The sequence below is a fragment of the Acipenser ruthenus genome, chromosome 28 (assembly GCF_902713425.1).
Source record: "Acipenser ruthenus chromosome 28, fAciRut3.2 maternal haplotype, whole genome shotgun sequence".
In the NCBI taxonomy this organism is placed as follows: Eukaryota; Metazoa; Chordata; class Actinopteri; order Acipenseriformes; family Acipenseridae; genus Acipenser; species Acipenser ruthenus.
The window spans coordinates 5,297,930-5,318,827 of NC_081216.1; the positions used below are offsets into that span (position 1 = coordinate 5,297,930).

At 38.8% G+C, this 20,898-nt stretch overlaps 1 protein-coding gene across 1 annotated transcript; it reads right to left on the reverse strand.

Moving 5' to 3' along the window:
* Nucleotides 1–100: 100 nt before the first annotated feature.
* On the reverse strand, nucleotides 101–13,495 carry LOC117434558 (ras-related protein Rab-18-B-like). The gene is made up of 7 exons (XM_034057122.3): nucleotides 13,236–13,495; nucleotides 8,623–8,678; nucleotides 4,862–4,923; nucleotides 4,240–4,312; nucleotides 3,830–3,948; nucleotides 3,178–3,244; nucleotides 101–3,028 (listed from the first exon to the last, which is right to left on the reverse strand). Exons 1-7 carry the CDS (start codon nucleotides 13,301–13,303, stop codon nucleotides 2,856–2,858), a joined length of 618 nt encoding a protein of 205 aa, XP_033913013.1. The 5' UTR covers nucleotides 13,304–13,495; the 3' UTR covers nucleotides 101–2,855.
* Nucleotides 13,496–20,898: the final 7,403 nt, after the last annotated feature.

Here is a 20,898-nt window from a genome sequence, read left to right on the forward strand (position 1 = left end):
GAGTGATTTAAAAAAAAAAAAAAAAAAACACAACCACACCTTTTTAGCTGACTGCCTGTGGCAGGACAGAGTCAGGAAAGAGAGACTCAAAACAAGGAGCTGCAGTTTAAGCACGTATGTGCATGTTTATTCATAAAATAAACAGAACAAAACAGGAAAAAAACACCAATTAGCACTCAATTACCTAATTGCAGAAAGGCCACACCTGTGATTTTTGGCAGGGACAGATTTAACCCCATCCCCGCCAACCTTACATTCCCTCCACACACTATTTACAGCAGCAGGGCTTCTATCTGCCACACTGCCCTTCTATCTTTGAAATTCATCAAAAAGTAGAAGTAGAGACTTCAGCATGGTATATTTTGGTTCAGGACACTCAAATAATAATTTTTTTTTTTTTTTTAAAAATCAGATGTTCCACTCCAATAAAGTAAAAAAAAAAAAAATCTGGTATTTTTCAATTTTCTTTAATTATTATTTTGTAGATTTGGGAGGTTGAAGGACCCTACAGCATACCCTGAAAGGTCTGCTGATTTCTTTAATATGGGCAAAATACAAGACATTCTTTCACCTGAGTGATATAATGAATTTAAAGCCTTTTGTTAAAAAAAAAAAAAAAAAAAACGCGAATTCTCAGGATCTTTATAAGCAATATGGACACCACTAGATTATTTTCTCAAAATAAATATTTACAAATAGTTCATTCATAAACATTTACTTTGAGAAAATAATTAAATAAATGTTCATCAGTTATTTTTTTTTTTCATTTTTACTGATAATGAAATAAGTTAATTCCATTATTCAGTAATAATGAAAAAAACTTTATGGATTTACATTTAGTTCATGAAACAGTATCTGCTTTTATCAACTAGTTTCTGGATATTCACACATGTTGCAAAAACATATATTAAAACACATGAAACAGTGTTTTCGGTTTCTTTCTTTTCTCTAAACAAGTTCCTCTGATGTTTTTCTTTCTGCGTGCTTCTGAAATGTTCTCCGCCCTTTAAAATTTAAGCGCCCGTCTCAGTGATGTCACACAAAAAAAAAAAAAAAAGCAGGGAGTGAAATTCAATCCCTCTCCTATGCAATGATATGTGTTTCCAACCTGCACATCAAAGTATGGTGGCCCAGTAATTCAAGAAATTGAAGTGTATTTTTAGCTCGTTTACCCAATCACGGGCCCAGAAAAACACTACGTTTTTACACGATCAGTCCTTAAAGGGTTAAAAAGTTTCCATAGTAAAGACCGCGATACATCAGACACAATGTGACAAGCGAAAATATGCAGCGATGCAGTAAAACAAATAGAACTACACTTTTGATAAGTATCTTTCACACCTCAGACGACACAAAATAAATTCCACATCATGTTGCCAAATATGTACCAGTCTTGATCATAGTTTTTTCAATAGCAATTTTTAATAGTTTTATTGATCAGTCAGTTTTCAAATTTGTCGCAGTGACAGTGCCTGACTGGCTAAGCTATAGACCTTTCAACAGTTGCCTTATGCCTGACAGGGAATCGGTTTGAAGTAGCTACAGAGGAATTACATGAGCAGTCAGAAATTAAAATCAAGTGGAGATTATTGTTTTGTTCCCCGTTGTAACAAGCAGTTTTAAACCATGCCTTGTGGTCATCTGAAAATACTAGAACATCCCCAGTCTTATGTTGAAGTAATACCCAATGTATGGTATAACAATATCCTCAGCAATAACATTGGATCATCTATTTTACAAAACTTGGTTAACTATTTTTGAGTCAAACTCCTTATTTCCTTGTAGCTGTTTGGTCCCTACTGCAGCAGTTGCCAGGACGGTTTATTTACATTGGAACACTGCTGTGTGCAAGGTATCATGGTGTCTTTGGAACCACTTGAAACCTGAGCATAGGCATTAGTTAAAGGATTCAGTTTCGTGTTTTGTGGCTGTAGGTCACGCCACTCTGTTTTCATGTGCTGTACTGGTACCTGTAATGTCATGCTTTGCAAGGGATATGTACTGTATGTTACATTACATACTGTATGTGTGTATTTGCATTCTTCATTGGGAAATCAGATGAAATCAATTAGGGCAGCCTTTAACAACAAAAATGCAAAAACACAAACCTTCAAAATTGTGGATAAATACTGAATTTAAAAAGAATGGTTTACACAGAATGCAGCATTTGCTTTACATTATCACTTGTCCGAACACTATTTAAAAAAAAAAAAAAAAACCTCACTACTGTAAGACACAGTATTTTTGACTCTTGGTTTTGAACCCTTAACCTCTAAACAACTGACACACTTGTGCACAGAAATACAACACACATCACACCACAAACAGAACATGAAGATAACCGGTTGTTTTTGTTTACCTAAACATTTCTTTTAGTATTCTAACACAGAAATGTAGAATACCTCCTCTGCACCAAGACTTGTACAGATTAACAATGTTGTTCATTACTTACAGTGGTTTGAAAGGGATCAGTTTGAGGAGTGAAGGGGTTAAATACAGTTACGGAGTTGCAGATGAAAGTTACTAGTATCTCATTAAAAGAAGAGTCTCAAGTACAGTAAGTCTGTGTGACACTTTTCTCGATGAAGTGGTGTCACTTTGGAAGATACATCCTTCAAGACGCTTCACGGTCCATAAAGGCTCAATTTAAAAGAACAGAATTAAAAACGGAATCAAATCTTGTGCAAACATAATGTAGAAAATCACCCAAGTTCCCTGTCTGTTAAGTGCTACAGACCTCATGAATTAGTCTGCTTGGTCCTAAACATATTCCAGTTCGAGTTTTAGCCCTTTTAAAAATTGTCCATTTCCAAGCTGAACTTCAGGTCCTTTTAAGATTTTTTACAACGGTTGTTTTAAATAAGTAAGCAATACCCAGAGCAAGATCCTTGCTGGATTGATGCTGCTTCTGCTAGTCTGACCCCCCTCTGTGGTGTCTCGGTTGCCCATAGTCCTGGCGTCTGGATGATTTTCTCCACAACTTCTTCAAAGGCACACTGCACTCCATCTCTCGTTTTCGCACTGGCCTCTGCAACAATGACCACAATGGATTGCTTTAATGAGCAAGTGTTTTAAAGTTATATATGTTCTTATTAACAACATATATCTGTAACAGTATAGTACATATTTTGGAATATTTCATACAAAAAATAACAACAACAAAAAACCCCTACTCACCAATAAAAAGCATAGCATGTTTCCTGGCAAACTGCAGGCCTTCATTTCTGTCCAACTCCCGATCAGACTTGAAATTGAACATAAATATTTATTTAATGGCACAACCTTCCATAGGTCACATTTCTATACACCATTTTAATACACAACCTAGCAGTATTTAATCTCCAAAATGTGTTGAAATCGGTGAAATAATCCACTGTTGAGTAACACTGATTTAACACTTTAGTTCTTAATGACACATATTTATATTACTGTATGACTGACTGACATTCAATTCGAAAAAGTTTAGGTGAAGTTGAATTATATGCATTTTCTATGGCATTTATGCCAAATCAACATCTTTCAACTGAATTGTATTATTACTCATCTGGGCTATATCTCAATATAGGATTTAAAATTGATCATCCAAGGGACCAAATCAACTCAGGAAAATACTAATTAAATAACCAGAGCTCCAGTGGGTTATATATTTTTTTTGTTTTTGTCATCATTGACAATTATGATATTAAAGTCGACCCAAAATAAAAATATCTCCACATCGAACAGTATATGGATTTATTTTGAGGTCAAGCTTATTTTTTATTTTATTCTTGATTTTTCTAATTGTATTGGGACGCGTATCACAATAAAAAAGAGGGTTTATTTCTTTCACCTTATCAATCTTATTTCCAACCAGCATTTTTACGATGTTGTTTTTCGTGCAGTAAGTCTCCAGTTCATTTAGCCAGTTCTCCAGCCTTTTAAATGTTTCCCTTCTTGTGACATCATAAACTGTAGCAAAAAAATGAAACTGTTTAAAACAGACTTTGTTGCTACTTATAAATCCACAGTTCTATCATGTGTAATAAATAAATAAACCTAAAACAATGGCCAATGCTTTGTGTGGTCATATCCTAAAGACAATTTTCACTACACAATGCAGTACATTGCCCTTACCAGCATGGCTGCCTGAAGCATGACAGGGCACTACTGGCAACCATTTTAGCAAGGCTGGGACTTGTCCTTTTCATTATAGGAGATACAGTATTATATAAAAAAAATAAATAAATAATAAAATCTTACCGAGTATAACCCCTTGAGCTCCTCTGTAGTAGCTTGGCGTCAGTGTTCGAAATCGTTCCTGTCCAGCAGTATCCTGCAGCAAACACACACATTTCCTTATGAAAACTCCTTCAAACTACAGTACTTCATAAAAGCAACACACCAGAAAGGAGAAAAAAGTAGAATCTAGTACTTTCAGCATTATTGTTTTTTTGATAGTGTTCACATTTACTTTAGTTTTCCAGAAAAGTTGCATATACCTACTGTAGTATGTATGACCTGAAACAGTGACATTTGGGTATAGCAACATAAACTAAGCTTAGAGAATATCCAAACCCATATTGCCTACATGCCAAGACAATTATCAAGGCATTGCAATGAAGCCATCAATGGGATAAATCTCACCTTTTTCTCACTCTATTTTGGTCCCCCCCCCCACCGCTGCTTCAGCACAGCTGGACACCGAGTCACTGGAAGGCAAGGCAGACGGGCCCGTTTCGTCCTGCCGTCGGACATGCATTGCTGGTACTTTTTATGACCTTGTGTAACGAGCTTTAACGATTAATAATCAAAAAGTAGCAAGCCTAACTATAACTATTTACAAAAGCAAAAACATTTTATTAGTTCAAAAAATAGTACCTACCCATATCGCCAGCTTCACATTATTGCCATCAGAAGTTATACTTTTGACTTTAAAGTCAACTCCTAAAACAGAAATACAGAATGAGGTTACAAACAGAATGTAAAATGTTAAGTTATCAATTATCTGAACAAACTGTTTTTATGAACTTCCCCCTGGTTCCAGTTGGTTCAGGAGATTTTACTGCATTTTTAAGTTTTCCAAACAAATGGCAAGCGCTAGTCCCACCAAAAGGAATGTCCCGCTCCAGGAACCTACTACTCTACGCAAACCCTCTCTTTACTGTTTGGGATCATGCGACAGAGATTGAATGTTTCTTGGTGTTAGATCTCCCTCCCAACCTGCGAGGGTGCTGTGTCAAGGGAACAGACTACCCTGGACTGGATGACCCAACAGTTCATTCCCAGGTTTAGGCGGAAGTTGACTATCTAGAAAGGGGATGGAGCTACGGTACACTAAATCAATGACCCGGACTGGAAACGGCATGGCATCCGCAGACTGGAGGAGTGGATGCGCTCTTTAACCAAGGGGTCACGGTTGATGGTATTTAAGGGGACGTAGTGATGTGATCTGTTCCTTGTGGGAATGGTTAAAACTGGTAACTAAAATGAGAACTGTGCGGTGATAAATCGTGAGTGTTTGTTTTGTCATTATTAAATACTGTTTGTAGTTATTTAGACAGCCAATGCGATCTGGAGCTGTCGCCAAAGGCCAGCACTAAACCCAGATCAACAACACTGCACTTTGGACTGGTGTTTGTGTATGTGTTACGTGTGGGTGAACTGAAACGGGACTGTTACTATTTCGGGGCCAACCCGCAGATTACAAATAAGCAATACACACTGCTGTATTGTTTCATTACCATTGTTATTATTTAATGTTTTTTAGATCTAATGGCCTCATGGCAAAACAGCAGTAAACAACATTGCACCTCGATTATCATTGTCTGTCTGTTTATTAATCACTGCTGCATTACCTTCACCTGCACACAGGTAACCACTTTGCCACAGATCAACATCCCCTAAACTGACCTACTTCTGGGCTCCCAGAGTCCTGGCCTTTTCAGGCGACTACTGCCTATTCAATGCCTTCATGAGTACCGTCTTGCAGTAGAAGGGTTTCATGTAGTTAATCCCTTGGAGCGGACGCTCTCCTCCTTGATGAAACATAGCGCAAGCTTTTGCTCAGTGCCCATCTGTGTAGCAATGGCGGTGTAGTGGCCTCGAGCTGTAATTCAAATGCTTTTTAAGCTTTGCGCAGTGTACCTGGGCACGCCCCCCAGCCAATCTGGACCTCACGATAAGCTCAGTGCCGGACAAGCCTACCTGCTCAATTGCTTCACCAGCAACGCGTCTCCTCTTGCGCATCTCAGCTGCTTCCACAAAGGCACACATGCACCCAAGAACCAGCGACAGGGTCTCCCTGTCACAGGTTGCATAATTTACTTCTTGTGTTTGTCATTGTAGCAATGCAGAAGAGCCCTGCGTGTAAATATGGGGGAGGGCAGCCCTGCTGATAAATGTAGAATTAAGATTTGAAAAGAATAAATTATTGTTGTATTATGATTTGGATGAAATGTATTTGGTATGTGTTTAAAAGTGTTGTTATTGTTATATGTGGTTTGGCAGAGGTGATGTTAGCAGCTCGTCTCTGCCAGACAGCTTGTGAGAATGCATGGTCAGCAGCTAATGATTATTGACGAATTGGCTGCCGACAACACATATTAAAAACTCTTGTGCAGAATGTGGCCATCTCCGAATTGATTCATTTATTGCTAATTCAGAGATGGCCGCGTATATATAAGCTGGTACTTAGTGCCGAGAAAAAGTTTGTGAACCCCTTAGGATTTTCACATATTTCACATATTTCAAACCTAAAATGTTATTAGATCTTAATCTAAGTCCTAATAATAGATAAAGCTAACCTGATTAAACAAATTGCACAAAATCATGATACTTTTTCAACAGTTATTTATCCACAAATGATTCAACATTCAATATTTATGCGTGAAAAAGTATGTGAACCTTTAGATTCAGTAACTGGTGGCACCCCCTTGAGCAGCAATGACTTCAACTAAGCGTTTCCTGTAACTGTTGGTCAGTCTCTCACATCGGTTTTGAAAAATTTTGGCCCATTCCTCCTTACAGAACTGCTTCAACTCAGTGACATTTGAGGGCTTCCTTGCATGGACAGGTCGCTTCAGGTCCTGCCACAACATTTCGATGGAGTTTAGGTCCAGACTTTGACTAGGCCATTCTAAAACGTGGAATTTCTTCTTCTGCAGCCATTCTTTTGTAGATCTTCTTGTATGTTTAGGATCATTGTCTTGCTGTATGACCCACTTTCGGTTCAGCTTCAGCTCACGGACGGATGGCCTGACATTCTCCTCTAGAATCTTCTGATACAATGCAGAATTCATGGTTGTGTCAATGATGGCAAGCCGTCAAGGTCCTGAGGCAGCAAAGCGGCCCCAAACCATCACACTCCCACCACCATGCATGATGGTTGGGATGAGGTTCTTGTGTTCGAACGCAGTGTTTGGTTTTCGCCAAACATAACGTTTCTCATTGAGGTCAAAAAGTTCTACCTTTGACTCGTCTGTCCAGAGAACATTGTTCCAGAAGTCTTGTGGATCATCTCTGTGCTCTTTGGCGAACTTCAGATGGGCAGCAATGTTCTTTTAACAGAGCAGTGGTTTCCTCCTGGCTATCCCTCCATGAACACCATTCTTCTTCAGTCTTTTTCTGATAGTTGAGTCATGAACACTCACATTAGCCAAGGCGAGAGTGGCCTGCAGATCCTTGGTTACTCTGGAGTTTTTGGGACTTCCTTGATGATTTTCTGGTTTGTTCTTGGAGAGATCTGGGTACCGCTCCTGGGTAGAGTGACTGTGGTCTTGAACTTTCTCCATTTGTAGACTATCTGTCTGACAGTGGATTGGTGGGGCCCCAAATCCTTAGAAATGGTTGTGTAACCCTTTCAAGACTAATGAGCATCAATAACTGTTTTTCTGAGATCCTCAGAGATTTCTTTTGATTGTGGCATGACGTGTTTCCACACACCTGTATGGTGAAGACCAAACTCACAAAGTTTCTGATCTTTATATAGGGTGGGGCCTCCCAAACTCACCCCTGAAGAGCTACCTAATTATTTAAACACATGATTCTAATTATCCCCTTAATTGTGCTGATAAAACTAGGGGTTCACTTACTTTTTCACATACCCTGAATCTTAATTACTCATTGTTTGTCTAATTCATACATAATTTTGTTTCAAAAGACATGGAATTGGTTAATATAAATCCTATTCTTTGATTCAAGAAGGCTATCATGGTAAAACTATGGAATTTCCATAATTATCATTGGTGTTCACAAACTTTTTCTCGGCACTGTATCTGTGTTAGGGTGGGTGTACAGAGAGTAGGTAAGTGAGAAAGAGCCGGGACAAAAACTGAAAAATAAAGTAAACAATTGCTATTCATGCTAGAAGGACCAGCACGGTTCTTGTTGGTGTCAGTACTTTTATGTTCAAGACTGTTTTTGTTTGAACTTTGATTTTGCTCTGTGAGCAGTATTTTGTAAAAGTGTTTTGATTTATTTTTGAATAAATGCACGCAGCAGCGCATCAACCTGCAGTACTTGTGTGTGTGTGTGTGTGTGTGTGTGTGAACTTCCTTTTCTGGGGACTTCATCCAAGAAGTCATCCTGCCAGTCATAAACAGCATTTTATTCTTTTTAAACAAGAGTGGATCGGTTTAAGCTTACCTATCGTGGAGCCTAGTTCAGGATCAAATTTGTCATCAGTGAATCGGAGCAAAAGGCTGCAAGGCACAAAGAGAAAAAATTAACGATTGCAACTATCAGGCATAAATACTATCAGCTGCTTCACTGCCACATTGATATAGTGTCCTGATCGGGCTGTTTGTATGAAAGGAATGTCTACGGGTCTGCCAATAAACCCTGTAGCCTACAGTACTGTATGGCAGGAAAATACCATACATTGTTACCAGTATTCTCACACTACAGTGGTATTCTCCATCAAAACTTCAACAGACGTGAGCCTACAGTACCTGCAGCTATACCACTTGGATTCTGGACTCTTGATTTGACTTGTGTGATGCTTCCTTGTCAATATAAAAGGCATAGAAATCACTATATATTATTACTAGTCCCGTTTTCTTCTGTTGAAAATCTTGCGATTCTTTGATTGTACAGTATGTTATACTTCCATTTAGAAAGACAGCGCTAAAGATGAGAAGTCACTCTTGCCTCCTGGTACGAAATCACATCCTTTGTTGTTTCACTCAAATGGTCTGCCTGCAACCAGGCCACATGACTGTACTGTACAGGGAGTGATTACTGTAGGTACCAGGGTGAAACTGATTTCTACAAAAGAAAAGGCCAGTCATATTGCTGATTATTGAATTCCAATAAAATAGTAAGAAACTATTTTCAAACCTTGGTTATCACTTTAACTGCATACCAAATCACTTGGCCCATGGCTAAGGCTGCCAAGTTTACATTTGTAAACATATAAAACTACCTGCAACAAACTGAATGACACTGTTTAAAGAATAGCTGGGGCATAGTAGAGAAAAAAATATTGCTATATTAAATTAGAAATACCAAAAAAAAAGACATTTCCTTTCAATTGGATATTAAACATTACTTCAGGATTAACTATAGTACAAAGCAGTACACAATACATTTTCGTAAAATAGAAATAAAATTGAAACATAGGGAAACGTTATATGCACACATGTGCTTCTGTGAATGAATACAGAGCATTTGGAAAACCTCATGGTTAATTAACATAATGCAAGATCTTAAGCACACTAGTGCTGCATGAAATGATTATTAACGTAATCGATTTATCTATCGATTGTTGCTTCGATTATTCGGATAAATACCAACACATCACTCAATAGCTAGCAAGTTGAACCATTTAACAGATTTTTATGTACCCAGTACAATATATTTCTCGAGATGATTGCACTTGCTTTGCTTTTCTATTTCAGCAACAAAAAATACTCTACAGTTTCTAAAGTATCTAAAATAAAGCATTAAAGAATACTCAGTGTAGTATGCTTCTGTAAAAAAACTGCCAAGGTCAAATGATGGCATCTAAATAATGCATGGAGACCATTAAACGTACCAGAAATTAACTTTATAATTTTACAAGCAGAAAGTTGACCACTTCATAAGACAAAAAACTACGATGTATGTTAATTATTGCTTTTTGATTATTTATTTTTTTCTAACAATGGAATGACATGAAAAAACAAAACAAAAATTGTCTAACTTTTCTACAGTATTACATTTTGCAGCGGGATGTACTTTAAACAAATAACCTGTTTTGTTTTCATATCTTAATAGCCCTTTTAAATAATTATTTGTTGAGGAAACAAAAAAAAACATGAATTATATTTTGTCTCTTCAAGTCAGTCACGTGGAAATACAAAGCTGCATTTTTTCTAGTCCACAGTATTTGAGTGCAAGAACACCAGCATATCTTCCTTGAGACTAAATGCTACATTTCAATATTTTAACCGCTTCTTTTTATTGGTATTTAATGTTGATACTTGTATTGCTTTTGTTATTTATCATCTCTGGGTGCTTTACATTAGAATGATCAGCATGTGACTAAATACATAATCTTTAAAGTAAAAAATAAACATAAAATATGGTTTAATTACCATCTGTCTATATTATATACACTGCTGTGCAAAAGACATGTTGCATTTTTCTACTCTGATGCATTGGGTAGGCTTGCTATGGTTAGATTTTTATTTTTTTGCCAAATCGACGATTAATATCGATGTTTATTTTTTAAAGAATTTACCGAGTTTTTTTCGACCTTTATTTTTCAATTCAAGCAGAGCATGGGTTAAATCGACCTTTATGCTTATATAAAAAAAAAAAAAAAACAGCCTTTTTATGCCACTGAGAAACGTCTCATTTAGAAAAACCCCTTTATCATATTCAACATGCAACAAAACTTGCACTTATTCCGAGCGCCGCCCCTCTCCTTAAGCACAGCTGGACTCACTGGAGACAAGGCAGACGGGCCCGCTTCGTTCTGCCGTCGATCAGGGTATTGTGCACAATACTCATTAAGTGTTTTCCTCTTGCGCCCCATTTCCAAATCAAACTAGTAACGGTCACCGTATATACCTATAATAGCAAATGCTTACCTACACCTTAACCTGATGGCAAATAGAAGTGCACAGTCGGTCTGATGATTGACAGTCATTGAAACGAATGAGAGCATTCTAGCGCTGCTTCAGCCAACGGGATCTGTCAGGACAGGATGAAATGACTGACAGTGAAACTACACTAGCCTATTAAGGAACCAACTGATTTGACTGACAGTGACCCCCAGCCACTCAGAGCGGAACGGAGACGGGACAGACAGCAGGTATAAAAACCACACAGACAAGACATGATTTCTTAAATTATTATTTTTGGTAAGAAAATAAAAGAATTGCAAGTGGTTTCACCAACATTTATAGTATATAAATTTATTTCAGTCAAACTCATATTTTTGGGGAATTCGACATTTAACAAGCTTTACCGATTACAATCGAAAAGTAGCAAGCCTAACTATGAGCATCAACAATTTACTCAAAGCCTCCACTAGTGTTTTCTACTATTATAACAACCTTGACTTGCATAAAGAAGGAAAAACATTGAGTGAAATAGCTTGCATCTCTTGATTTTCAAGACTGTAGTTTCTTAATAAGCTAATTATTGCCGGCAGACCATGATGTAAGAAAAACAAATCTGCAGCCAGCCTCTGCGTGAAAAAATGCTAGCTTGTTTAATAATTCACCAAAATGCTATTTAGTCACTGTGCGATTGCAATGTAATGCAAATGCTGTAATGCTGCTTAATGTTAGTTTATAGGTTTATGGATTTTCTAACTGTTTATTCCTAGTAGACTAACATGTTTAAATGGGGCAGCCTTACCCACGGCCTCAACTTTCCATTAGGCTAGCCTCTTTCAAAACTGCAAAAAATACAAAGAAGGTGGAAGGAGGGGATGTTTTACACCCTTCTTTAATTCTGCTTTAGTGGTATTTATATATACTGCAACAGTAGGTGAAGTTTTGAGTGGCTATACTATACACTTTCCAGAACATCAGGGTAAACTGTGGTGGATATCCTTGTTTTTTTCACGTTAAGTATTTTAATAGAAATCTGTATTCAGTTTTGATATGGAATGTTGCATGTTCAGGTTGACCAATCCTTTTGGCAGTGCATAAGATCTACTTGATCTTCACAGATCATCTTAGCTGGAACAGACTTATATATATATATTATGTATTTTTCTAAGGTTGTGTGGCTTTTGTGACTAATCATCTCAAATCACATACAGAAAAGAAAAAAAAAAAACACTTTCCCCACAACAGATAACCACAGAAGCACAATTGTACTTCAGGAGAAAGACAGGCTGAGAAAACAGTACACGTATCTTATCCAGTAGTATGCCAGTGGCAATTAAATGTCTTAGCAATTACTGTTTCTGATTTTTAAGTTTTACATTTTTAAAGTAAACAGCACCCAGTTTACAAAACAATACAGCATTAAATGTGATAAAACCTTTTAAGTGAAATGATGGAACTAAATTGGTACAATTGATATCACTTAAACGGCACTGTGACTAAGCATTTCTATCTCAAAATTATGTTCGTTCGCTTTTTAGCCTTTTGTGCACTTTTCATAAAGGCTTTTTTAGCCTTCCGTTGAGAAACAAGTTTCTTCCCCTACTGAACCTACATACACTGTGCCAGGTTGGATGGAGAACAATGAGTTAGATCCATACCCTTGGATAAAAATAAATTAAAAAAAAAAAAAAGTAATTGGCCTTTTTCAAATTGTGTTCTGGTAATACTGAGCTGGAAAACAAGTGTAAATTGTCCACGTTTTATATGAAGTGTTATGTGTGAAACCTGAACGTAACTGTACAGGCTAGCTCGACTGATAAACGATTTTTCAGGACAATTTTCAGCTAGGCCTGTATGCAAAAATAGGTGTGGCAAGGTGCTGGCAAAACAAAGCTCTTTTGTCTAGTGGTAGGGTTCTTACTAAATGTCATTCCTAATAAGCAAAAAAAATTACCTTATTTGGCGCGCTTGTTCACTAAAGATACAGCTGTTATAATCTGTATAAATGTAATTAAAAAAAACAGAACGTCACACAATATATAATTTGTACTACCAGTTTTTGCAGATGTTTACAGTGTATTCCAATTACTGTCACATAAAGAGCTAGCAGAATGCTGTTTGAGAAAACGCAAGGATTATTTTTTTCGTTGCTGTTGGAAACTCCAAACGTCTGACGTGTCTTGCTAGTTCTGTCTGTGTTACTAGTCTTACCTTGACTTTCCTACAGAACTTTCTCCAATAATTAGAAGTTTTAGTGTCGTCAGGATATCTTCCTCCATGTTTTCTCACGCTGTGGTATAACTTATCCTGTCTCTTACCGAGAGAAACTGATAGTTTAGCTGGAAGTAAATTTTCCTTACGCTTCACTTTTTTTGTAGTTTCTGGTGACACATATCTGACACATTTTTTAATGACGTCTTCCGTCCAACGTAATGCTTCCACGTGTCTTTAACCCTGTGGACGCTGACTGTTCTGTCGTCCTAACAGAATAGGAATGAGTTTAGGAAAGGAATTTAAAAACGTCTTGGACATACCTTGAATTGAACTTAATGGCGTGCGACTCATAAAGTAATTAATGCATTTCCTTTGAGAAAAATTTAATTCTTTCGCTAAGTACTGTATCAACTTTTTCGGAATAAAAAATATTTACCTGAAAAATAGTAAAATACATATTTTGGGGCACGTTAATATTTTTTTCTTGAACAAACTAGTGCCTACCACTGTTTAGATACGTGAAAAAAGATCAGCTCCTGAGCAATTCAGTAAGAACCACTGTGTGATTGCACACATCATAGAAATGCAAGCGGGGCCGATAAAACAATAAAGCAATACAAGCTACTTAACTTTAAAAAAAATCCAATATAAGTTATACATGTAACTTTTAAACAGGATAATGTGTGGCCTACAAAAATTACAGTAATTCATATTAGGTAAGATTTAGTGGAATTAATTTGTTAACTCTGTTTACAGTAAGGGGCAAGTTTTGAATCAGGCAGACTATAAACAAATACAAACAATCGCTGCAATCAAGCTGTCAAATAAACTATTAGACCACACAATGGCTTCACTTAGTGTTTCAATGGAAGAGTTTCTGGCACTCATGCGGCATACTAAACTGAGGGAGCTTTTAATGCTTTTTAAAATAATTCTGAATTATGTATGAATTTTAAAATGTTTGGGATTTTATTAAAATACTATTTGCAGAGTACAAGTTTTAGCACAGCATACAGTTTCATAGTTTCAAGATTTGTATAATGTTTTATTAATAAGAGTTACAACACAAACTACAAGCAAAGTGCCAGCAAATTAGTCAAACCACATAATAAAAAGGTCCCCTTACCTGTGTATGATGTTTGCAGTCATTCTGAGTACCTCTTAATGCAATTACTTACATGCTGTGTTTTTTATGATCTGATATCTGTGTTAAGGAGCTGCTCTTTAATTCCACAGCAGTTGCCTGACATTGATATATGTAACATATAAGCCAAAGTTTTCTTTGGTTTTGCTGGCAATGCACTGCTGTGCACCAACAGGTGCTAACCCGACATTATTATGTATACGGCAGGTGTATAGAACTGTAGATCAAACCCTGTTTTAAATTTTTTTTTTTTCTGTGTCCTTGACATACATTTATTACACTCTACTTCTGCAAGTAGTCCCAGTAGCAAATATAGTTTGTCTTACGACAGCGGGAGGGGGTTACAGTAAAAGTATTGTGGCATATAAACCAACTGGACCATCAACAAGGTTGTTTATAACCGAACACCACTGTATTGTATTTTATTGTAAACTGAATATAAACGTGCTTCAATGTAGTTTAGTTGTCTTGTGTCATGTGTCATGTTGAGGAATTCATGGGTTGTAGAATTCTGCATTTTTCATACACTGCAATAACAATGCAGTGGCAATGCTCTGTTCATGTTTTTAACAAACAAATGCAGATTTTATGCAACTGTGCCCCTACTTCTCCATCAAGAAACATAAATAAACAGCAACTAATAAATACAAAAAAATATTTACCCTGGGGAAATGGAAAAAATGTATTGCAATCAAAGATATGAACACCAGAGGGCACTCATGTTTGAGAAATGTGTAAGGGATGTTGGGAATAAGAAGCCTTTCAGACCAGTAAGAGTTGGCCATAATTTGCCTCTGGGTGAAAACAGTATCCTCAAACTTAAAATATGTGTATTATTCAGCTTAGGCTATAAAAACCAAGGTCAAAAATACAGACATGCTCAAATTTGTTGGTACCCCTCCACAAAAAACGAAGAATGCACAATTTTCTCTGAAATAACTTGAAACTGACAAAAGTAATTGGCATCCACCATTGTTTATTCCATATTTAATAGAAATCAGACTTTGCTTTTGATTTTTTATTCAACATAATATTGTAAATAAGAAAACAAATGAAAATGGCATGGACAAAAATGATGGGACCGCTAACCTGATATTTTGTTGCAATCACTGCAATCAAACGATTTCTGTAGCTCTCAATGAGACTTCTGCACCTGTTAACAGGTAGTTTGGCCCACTCTTCCTGAGCAAACTGCTCCAGCTGTCTCAGGTTTGATGGGTGCCTTCTCCAGACTGCAAGTTTCAGCTCTTTCCATAGATGTTCGATAGGATTCAGATCAGGACTCAGAAGGCCACTTCAGAATAGTCCAATGTTTTGTTCTTATCCATTCTTGGGTGCTTTTAGCTGTGTGTTTTGGGTCATTATCCTGTTGGAGGACCCATGACCTGCGACTGAGACAGAGCTTTCTGACACTGGGCAGTACGTTTCGCTCCAGAATGCCTTGATAGTCTTGAGATTTCATTGTGCCCTGAACAGATTCAAGGCACCCTGTGCCAGGCGCAGCAAAGCAGCCCCAAAACATAACCGAGCCTCCTCCATGTTTCACTGTAGGTATGGTGTTCTTTTCTTTGAAAGCTTCATTTTTTCATCTGTGAACATAGAGCTGATGTGACTTGCCAAAAAGCTCCAGTTTTGACTCATCTGTCCAAAGGACATTCTCCCAGAAGGATTGTGGCTTGTCAATATGCATTTTAGCAAATTCCAGTCTGGCTTTTTTATGTTTTTCTTTCAAAAGTGGAGTCCTCCTGGGTCTTCTTCCATGGAGCCCACTTTCGCTCAAAAAGCGACGGATGGTGTGATCAGAAACTGACAGAGTTCAGCTTGTATCTCTTTGGCAGTTATCCTTGGTTCTTTTTCTACCATTCGCACTATCCTTCTGTTCACTCTTGGGTCGATTTTCCTCTTGCGGCCGCGCCCAGGGAGGTTGGCTACAGTTCCATGGACCTTAAACTTCTTAATAATATTTGCAACTGTTGTCACAGGAACATCAAGCTGCTTGGAGATGGTCTTGTAGCCTTTACCTTTACCATGCTTGTCTATTATTTTCTTTCTGATCTCCTCAGACAACTCTCTCCTTTGCTTTCTCTGGTCCATGTTCAGTGTGGTGCACACAATGATACCAAACAGCACAGTGACTACTTTTCTCCATTTAAATAGGCTGAATGACTGTTTACAAGATTGGAGACATGTGTGATACAAATTAAATAAACTAATTAGTTTGGAATATCACTATAATCCAATTATTTATTATCTTTTCTATGGGGTACCAACAAATGTGTCCAGGCCATTTTAGAATATCTTTGTAGAATAAGCAATAATTCATCTCTTTTCACAGCTTCTTTGCTTTATTCTATGACATACCAAAGGCATGCAAGTATACATGATAAAATAGCTTTTAATTTCATCACTTTTCAGGAGGAATGAAGCATTATTTCAATGAGCTGTAAGGGTACCAACAAATTTAAGCACGTCTGTATATTTTATTACCATGTTCATTTTCTACACTACAAATAGTAATTTATCAGGAAGCAGCGGTTCCTTTTAAACCTATACCAGAACTGTCTAACCTTTTTGGTTAAAAGAGCCATACCTATGACCATATGTAAGTAATGCCAGAAAAGGTATTTATGTATGCACTTCCACCCACTGTTGCACTTTGCTGATGATGTCTTTCCCTCGGAGTTCCATGCCGACATCACCTTAGACACCGTTGCTCGTGAAACATCAGCAAGTTGAGCTGTCTTGGTCACTGAAGCTCCTGCCAAACGCACCCCAACAATCACCCCTCTTTCAAATTCACTGAGGTGTCCTCTTGCAGCCATGCTAGCCATAATTATAGGCAACCAGGCCTGTCCAGCATTTGTATACGTGACCCTAAACATGCTGGGTGTGGCAACTGTTCTGCCACCCCTACTACCAAGTGACGTTTTATCGGTCCTACCGATAAGTATACTTTTAGTGTGGGGTATGCCTCCTTGTCTCCATGGATACAGAAGATGGCCACCTGACCTTGTGGCTGCCACGAGACACCATCCAAGAGAGCTGTCCAAATTAAGGTCTGCTCACACCCTGTGTCCACTAATGCATGGGTTTTCACATTCCCTAAAACCACATCAACCATACAAGGCCACTCTTGACCATTTTCCCCTCGCTTCTGATGCCCAATTGCATGTCGCCACATCACACTTCATCGCAGATGGGCATGACCTGGCCAGGTGTCCCGGTTGGAGGCATCTGAAACAGGTAGGGGGAACAAAGGGAACATTGGTTACACCTCTAACCCAGCTGGGGGCCAACCTTGGTCTCCATGAAGGGGAGGCAAGGTTGCCCATTGGGGTCGGCGGGCTAGGAGGTCTCAGTCCTGGTGCAGCAGAGAGAGGTGGTGGTGCTCGGCTGCTCCATTGGACGGGAGCAGTGAGTAGGCCGGTTTTGGCGGAAACCAGCGAGTCCTCGAAATCCTAGGCCAGTTTCACAGCGTCTTCCAGGTTGTCGGAGTTCTGGCGCCATATCCAGGCTTGTGTTTCGGCCCCGACCACATGGCAAAACTGCTCCACTACTATAGCCTCGCCCATCTGTAAGCTTGTTTTCTGGGTGGGTTCTAGCCAGTGCACCATGTGGTCATGTAACTTCTGCATGACAACCCTGGGGCGTGTATCCGGGTATCTCTGGTATTCCCTGAACTGTACCCGGTGTTTTTCCCCTGTGATGTTGCAATGCCACAGAACGGCTTGCTTTACCAGGTTGTACTGGGCGGTTTCGGCGTCCGTCATGGCCTGGTATGCTGCCTGAGCCTCCCCCTGGCTCGCCCAGAATTCCTTCGGCCATGACGCGGTGGTAGACATCCGCTCAAAAGCGACCAGGTAAGCTTGTGGGTCATTCTCCGCCGTCATCTTCTGCGCCTGTGCTTATGGGGCCGTCATCACGGGTCCTGTTGGTACATTGGCCGTTATTGAAAGACTGACCCTCTCAATGAGCGCCGTGTACCTCTCCTCTCTTCTCCCGTCTGCTATCCAGCGCCTCCAGCAGCGTTGACAGTAAAGTGTGATCCATCCTGTTATCTGACACCACTTGTGGCAAAGTGGTCTGCAGTGTGCAGGTGTAGGGGTGATGCAGTGCTCAAGACAAGGACAAACAACAAAGTACTGGTGAAATGATGGTTTGTTTTGTAATCCAAAGTCTGATGACAACAGTAAACAATAATGATAACAGGCAATACAGAGCGTGGTGTATTGCTCCATTTAATCTACGCACTGTTTTATTTTAGCCCGCAGAGGGCGCTGTTGTCCGTAGCCTGAATACCGACAACGGTAATCAGGTCCACGGGAATACCAACACAGGTAAACAGTTCACAAATGCGGTTGCACTCACAGGTGCTTTGAAAATAATAATAATAAATGACAAAAGGTGAAAGAAAAAGAATCTCGTCTTAGAGGGGCATCTCCGAGGGAATAACAGAGCATTATTTAAAGGTTCAGCAATCCCCCAAGGCCTGCCTCTCAGCTACTCAGAGAGAGGGAAATCCAACACACCTTCTTCCCCACCTCTCTGTGTCATTGCCATGACTGACAGGCGGATCTTACAAGGCTACTGCCCTCTTCCTGCAGCACCATACATACGTCAGACAGTCAGTACAGATCTCCCCTGTTACACATAGATATAGTAGAGACAATGTTCAACCAGAAGACTGCAGCAGAATTAAAAAATATTCCTCTTTCTGATTATACAGTTCAGCGAAGAATCGAAGATATGTCTCATGATGTAAGGGAAAAACTGAGTGATAGGCTTAGGACATCTGCAATGTTTGCGTTGCAGCTGGACGAAAGCACAGATGTTGCTAATTCTGCACAGTTGATGGTTTTTGTGCGTTATTGCTGTGCTGAAGATATAGTTGAGGATTTTTTGTCTTGTGAAGAACTCAAAGGAACGACAAAAGGAAAAGACGTATTCAACTTGCTTGACAAAACTTGCTTGCACTGACGGAGCGGCATCGATGACAGACAAATATAAGGGTGTCACTTCACGAGTCCAGGCAGTTGCTCCAAAAGCCATTGCAACCCATTGCTTCATTCACCGCCAAGCATTGGCTTCAAAAACTATGGAACCAAATTTACACGAAGTATTGAACACTGCTGTAAAAATAGTAAACTTCATTAAGTCCAGAGCTCTTCATACTCGCTTGTTCCACTTACTCTGTGAGGAAATAGGATCAGAGTATCGTGTCCTTCTGTACCACTCAGAAGTGCGCTGGCTTTAACGCGGGAAGGTTCTTACTTGGCTGTACAGTCTTGTGACAGAGATCAAATGATTCTTGTTGTTAGATCTCCCTCTCGACCTGTGAGGGCACTGTGTAAAAGCAACAGAGTACCCTTAACTAAATGGCACGACAATTTATTCCTTAGGGTAGGTGAAAGTCGGTCATTTAGGAAAGGGGTGAAGCGACGGTACCCAAATTCAATGACCCAGACGGTAAACGGCGTGGCATCTGAGGATTGGAGGAGACGATGCGCTCGTTAACCTAGGGGTCATGAGCGAGGGTATAAATAGGGGACGTAGTGTAAGTGATCTGTTCCTTTTGTAAATGGTTAGAACAAACCTAGAAGTATCCTGTGTTGCTAAAAACGTAAGTGTTTGTTTGTTATTTTAGACTGCTACTAAAGATCCAGAGCTGTCGCTATTCAGCCAGCATCAAACCCGGACACCAACACTTTCCCCTTTGTTCACGGAGAACTGTCTTGCAACACGAGCACTAATAATCACTCACTGGTAACTGTGTTTGTGTTTGTGTTTTGTGTTTCGTGTGGGTGTAATAGAACTTGGACTTTTGTTATTTGGTTTCGGGTCAAACCTGAGGATTACAAACAAAGTGATACATGCCGTTGTATCACTTCCATCATTTATTATTTACAGGTGTTCGCCATAAGGCTCTGGACATTGTATAATAAATGTATTTTTAGCATCTTAAATGAGTTGAATATGTCGCTGAAAGGGAAGAATGCATCTGTTCTAACGTACATGGACAAAATAAAAGCATATCAAGCAAACTTAGCATTATGGGCTAAACGCATCAGAGAAGACAATTTCAATATGTTTCTAAATTTTGATCAATTTAAAAACAAAAGCGCAGATGTTAAGAAACAAATACTTACACACCTTGTTGTCTTGAGAAGCAAAATGAATGAATATTACCCAGAGTTAACATGCGAAAAGATGGATTGGGTTCGAAATCCATTTCATCAGTTGGCAAGTCAAGATAATGATCTGCATGGTAAGGCTGAAGAAGAGTTTCTGGATGTTTTTAATGACAGAACACTTGAGTTAAAGTTTCGTGAGGAAGAAAGCAACTTTGGGAAATTTTGGATATCTCTCCACTCTGAGTATCCAACATTAGCACAGGAGGCATTGCATGTTCTTGCACCATTTCCTTCAACTTACCTGTGTGAAAAAGCCTTTTCGTCATTGGCAATCATCAAAAACAAGCATCAAGCAAGACTTAATGCAGCACACGACCTGCGAGTA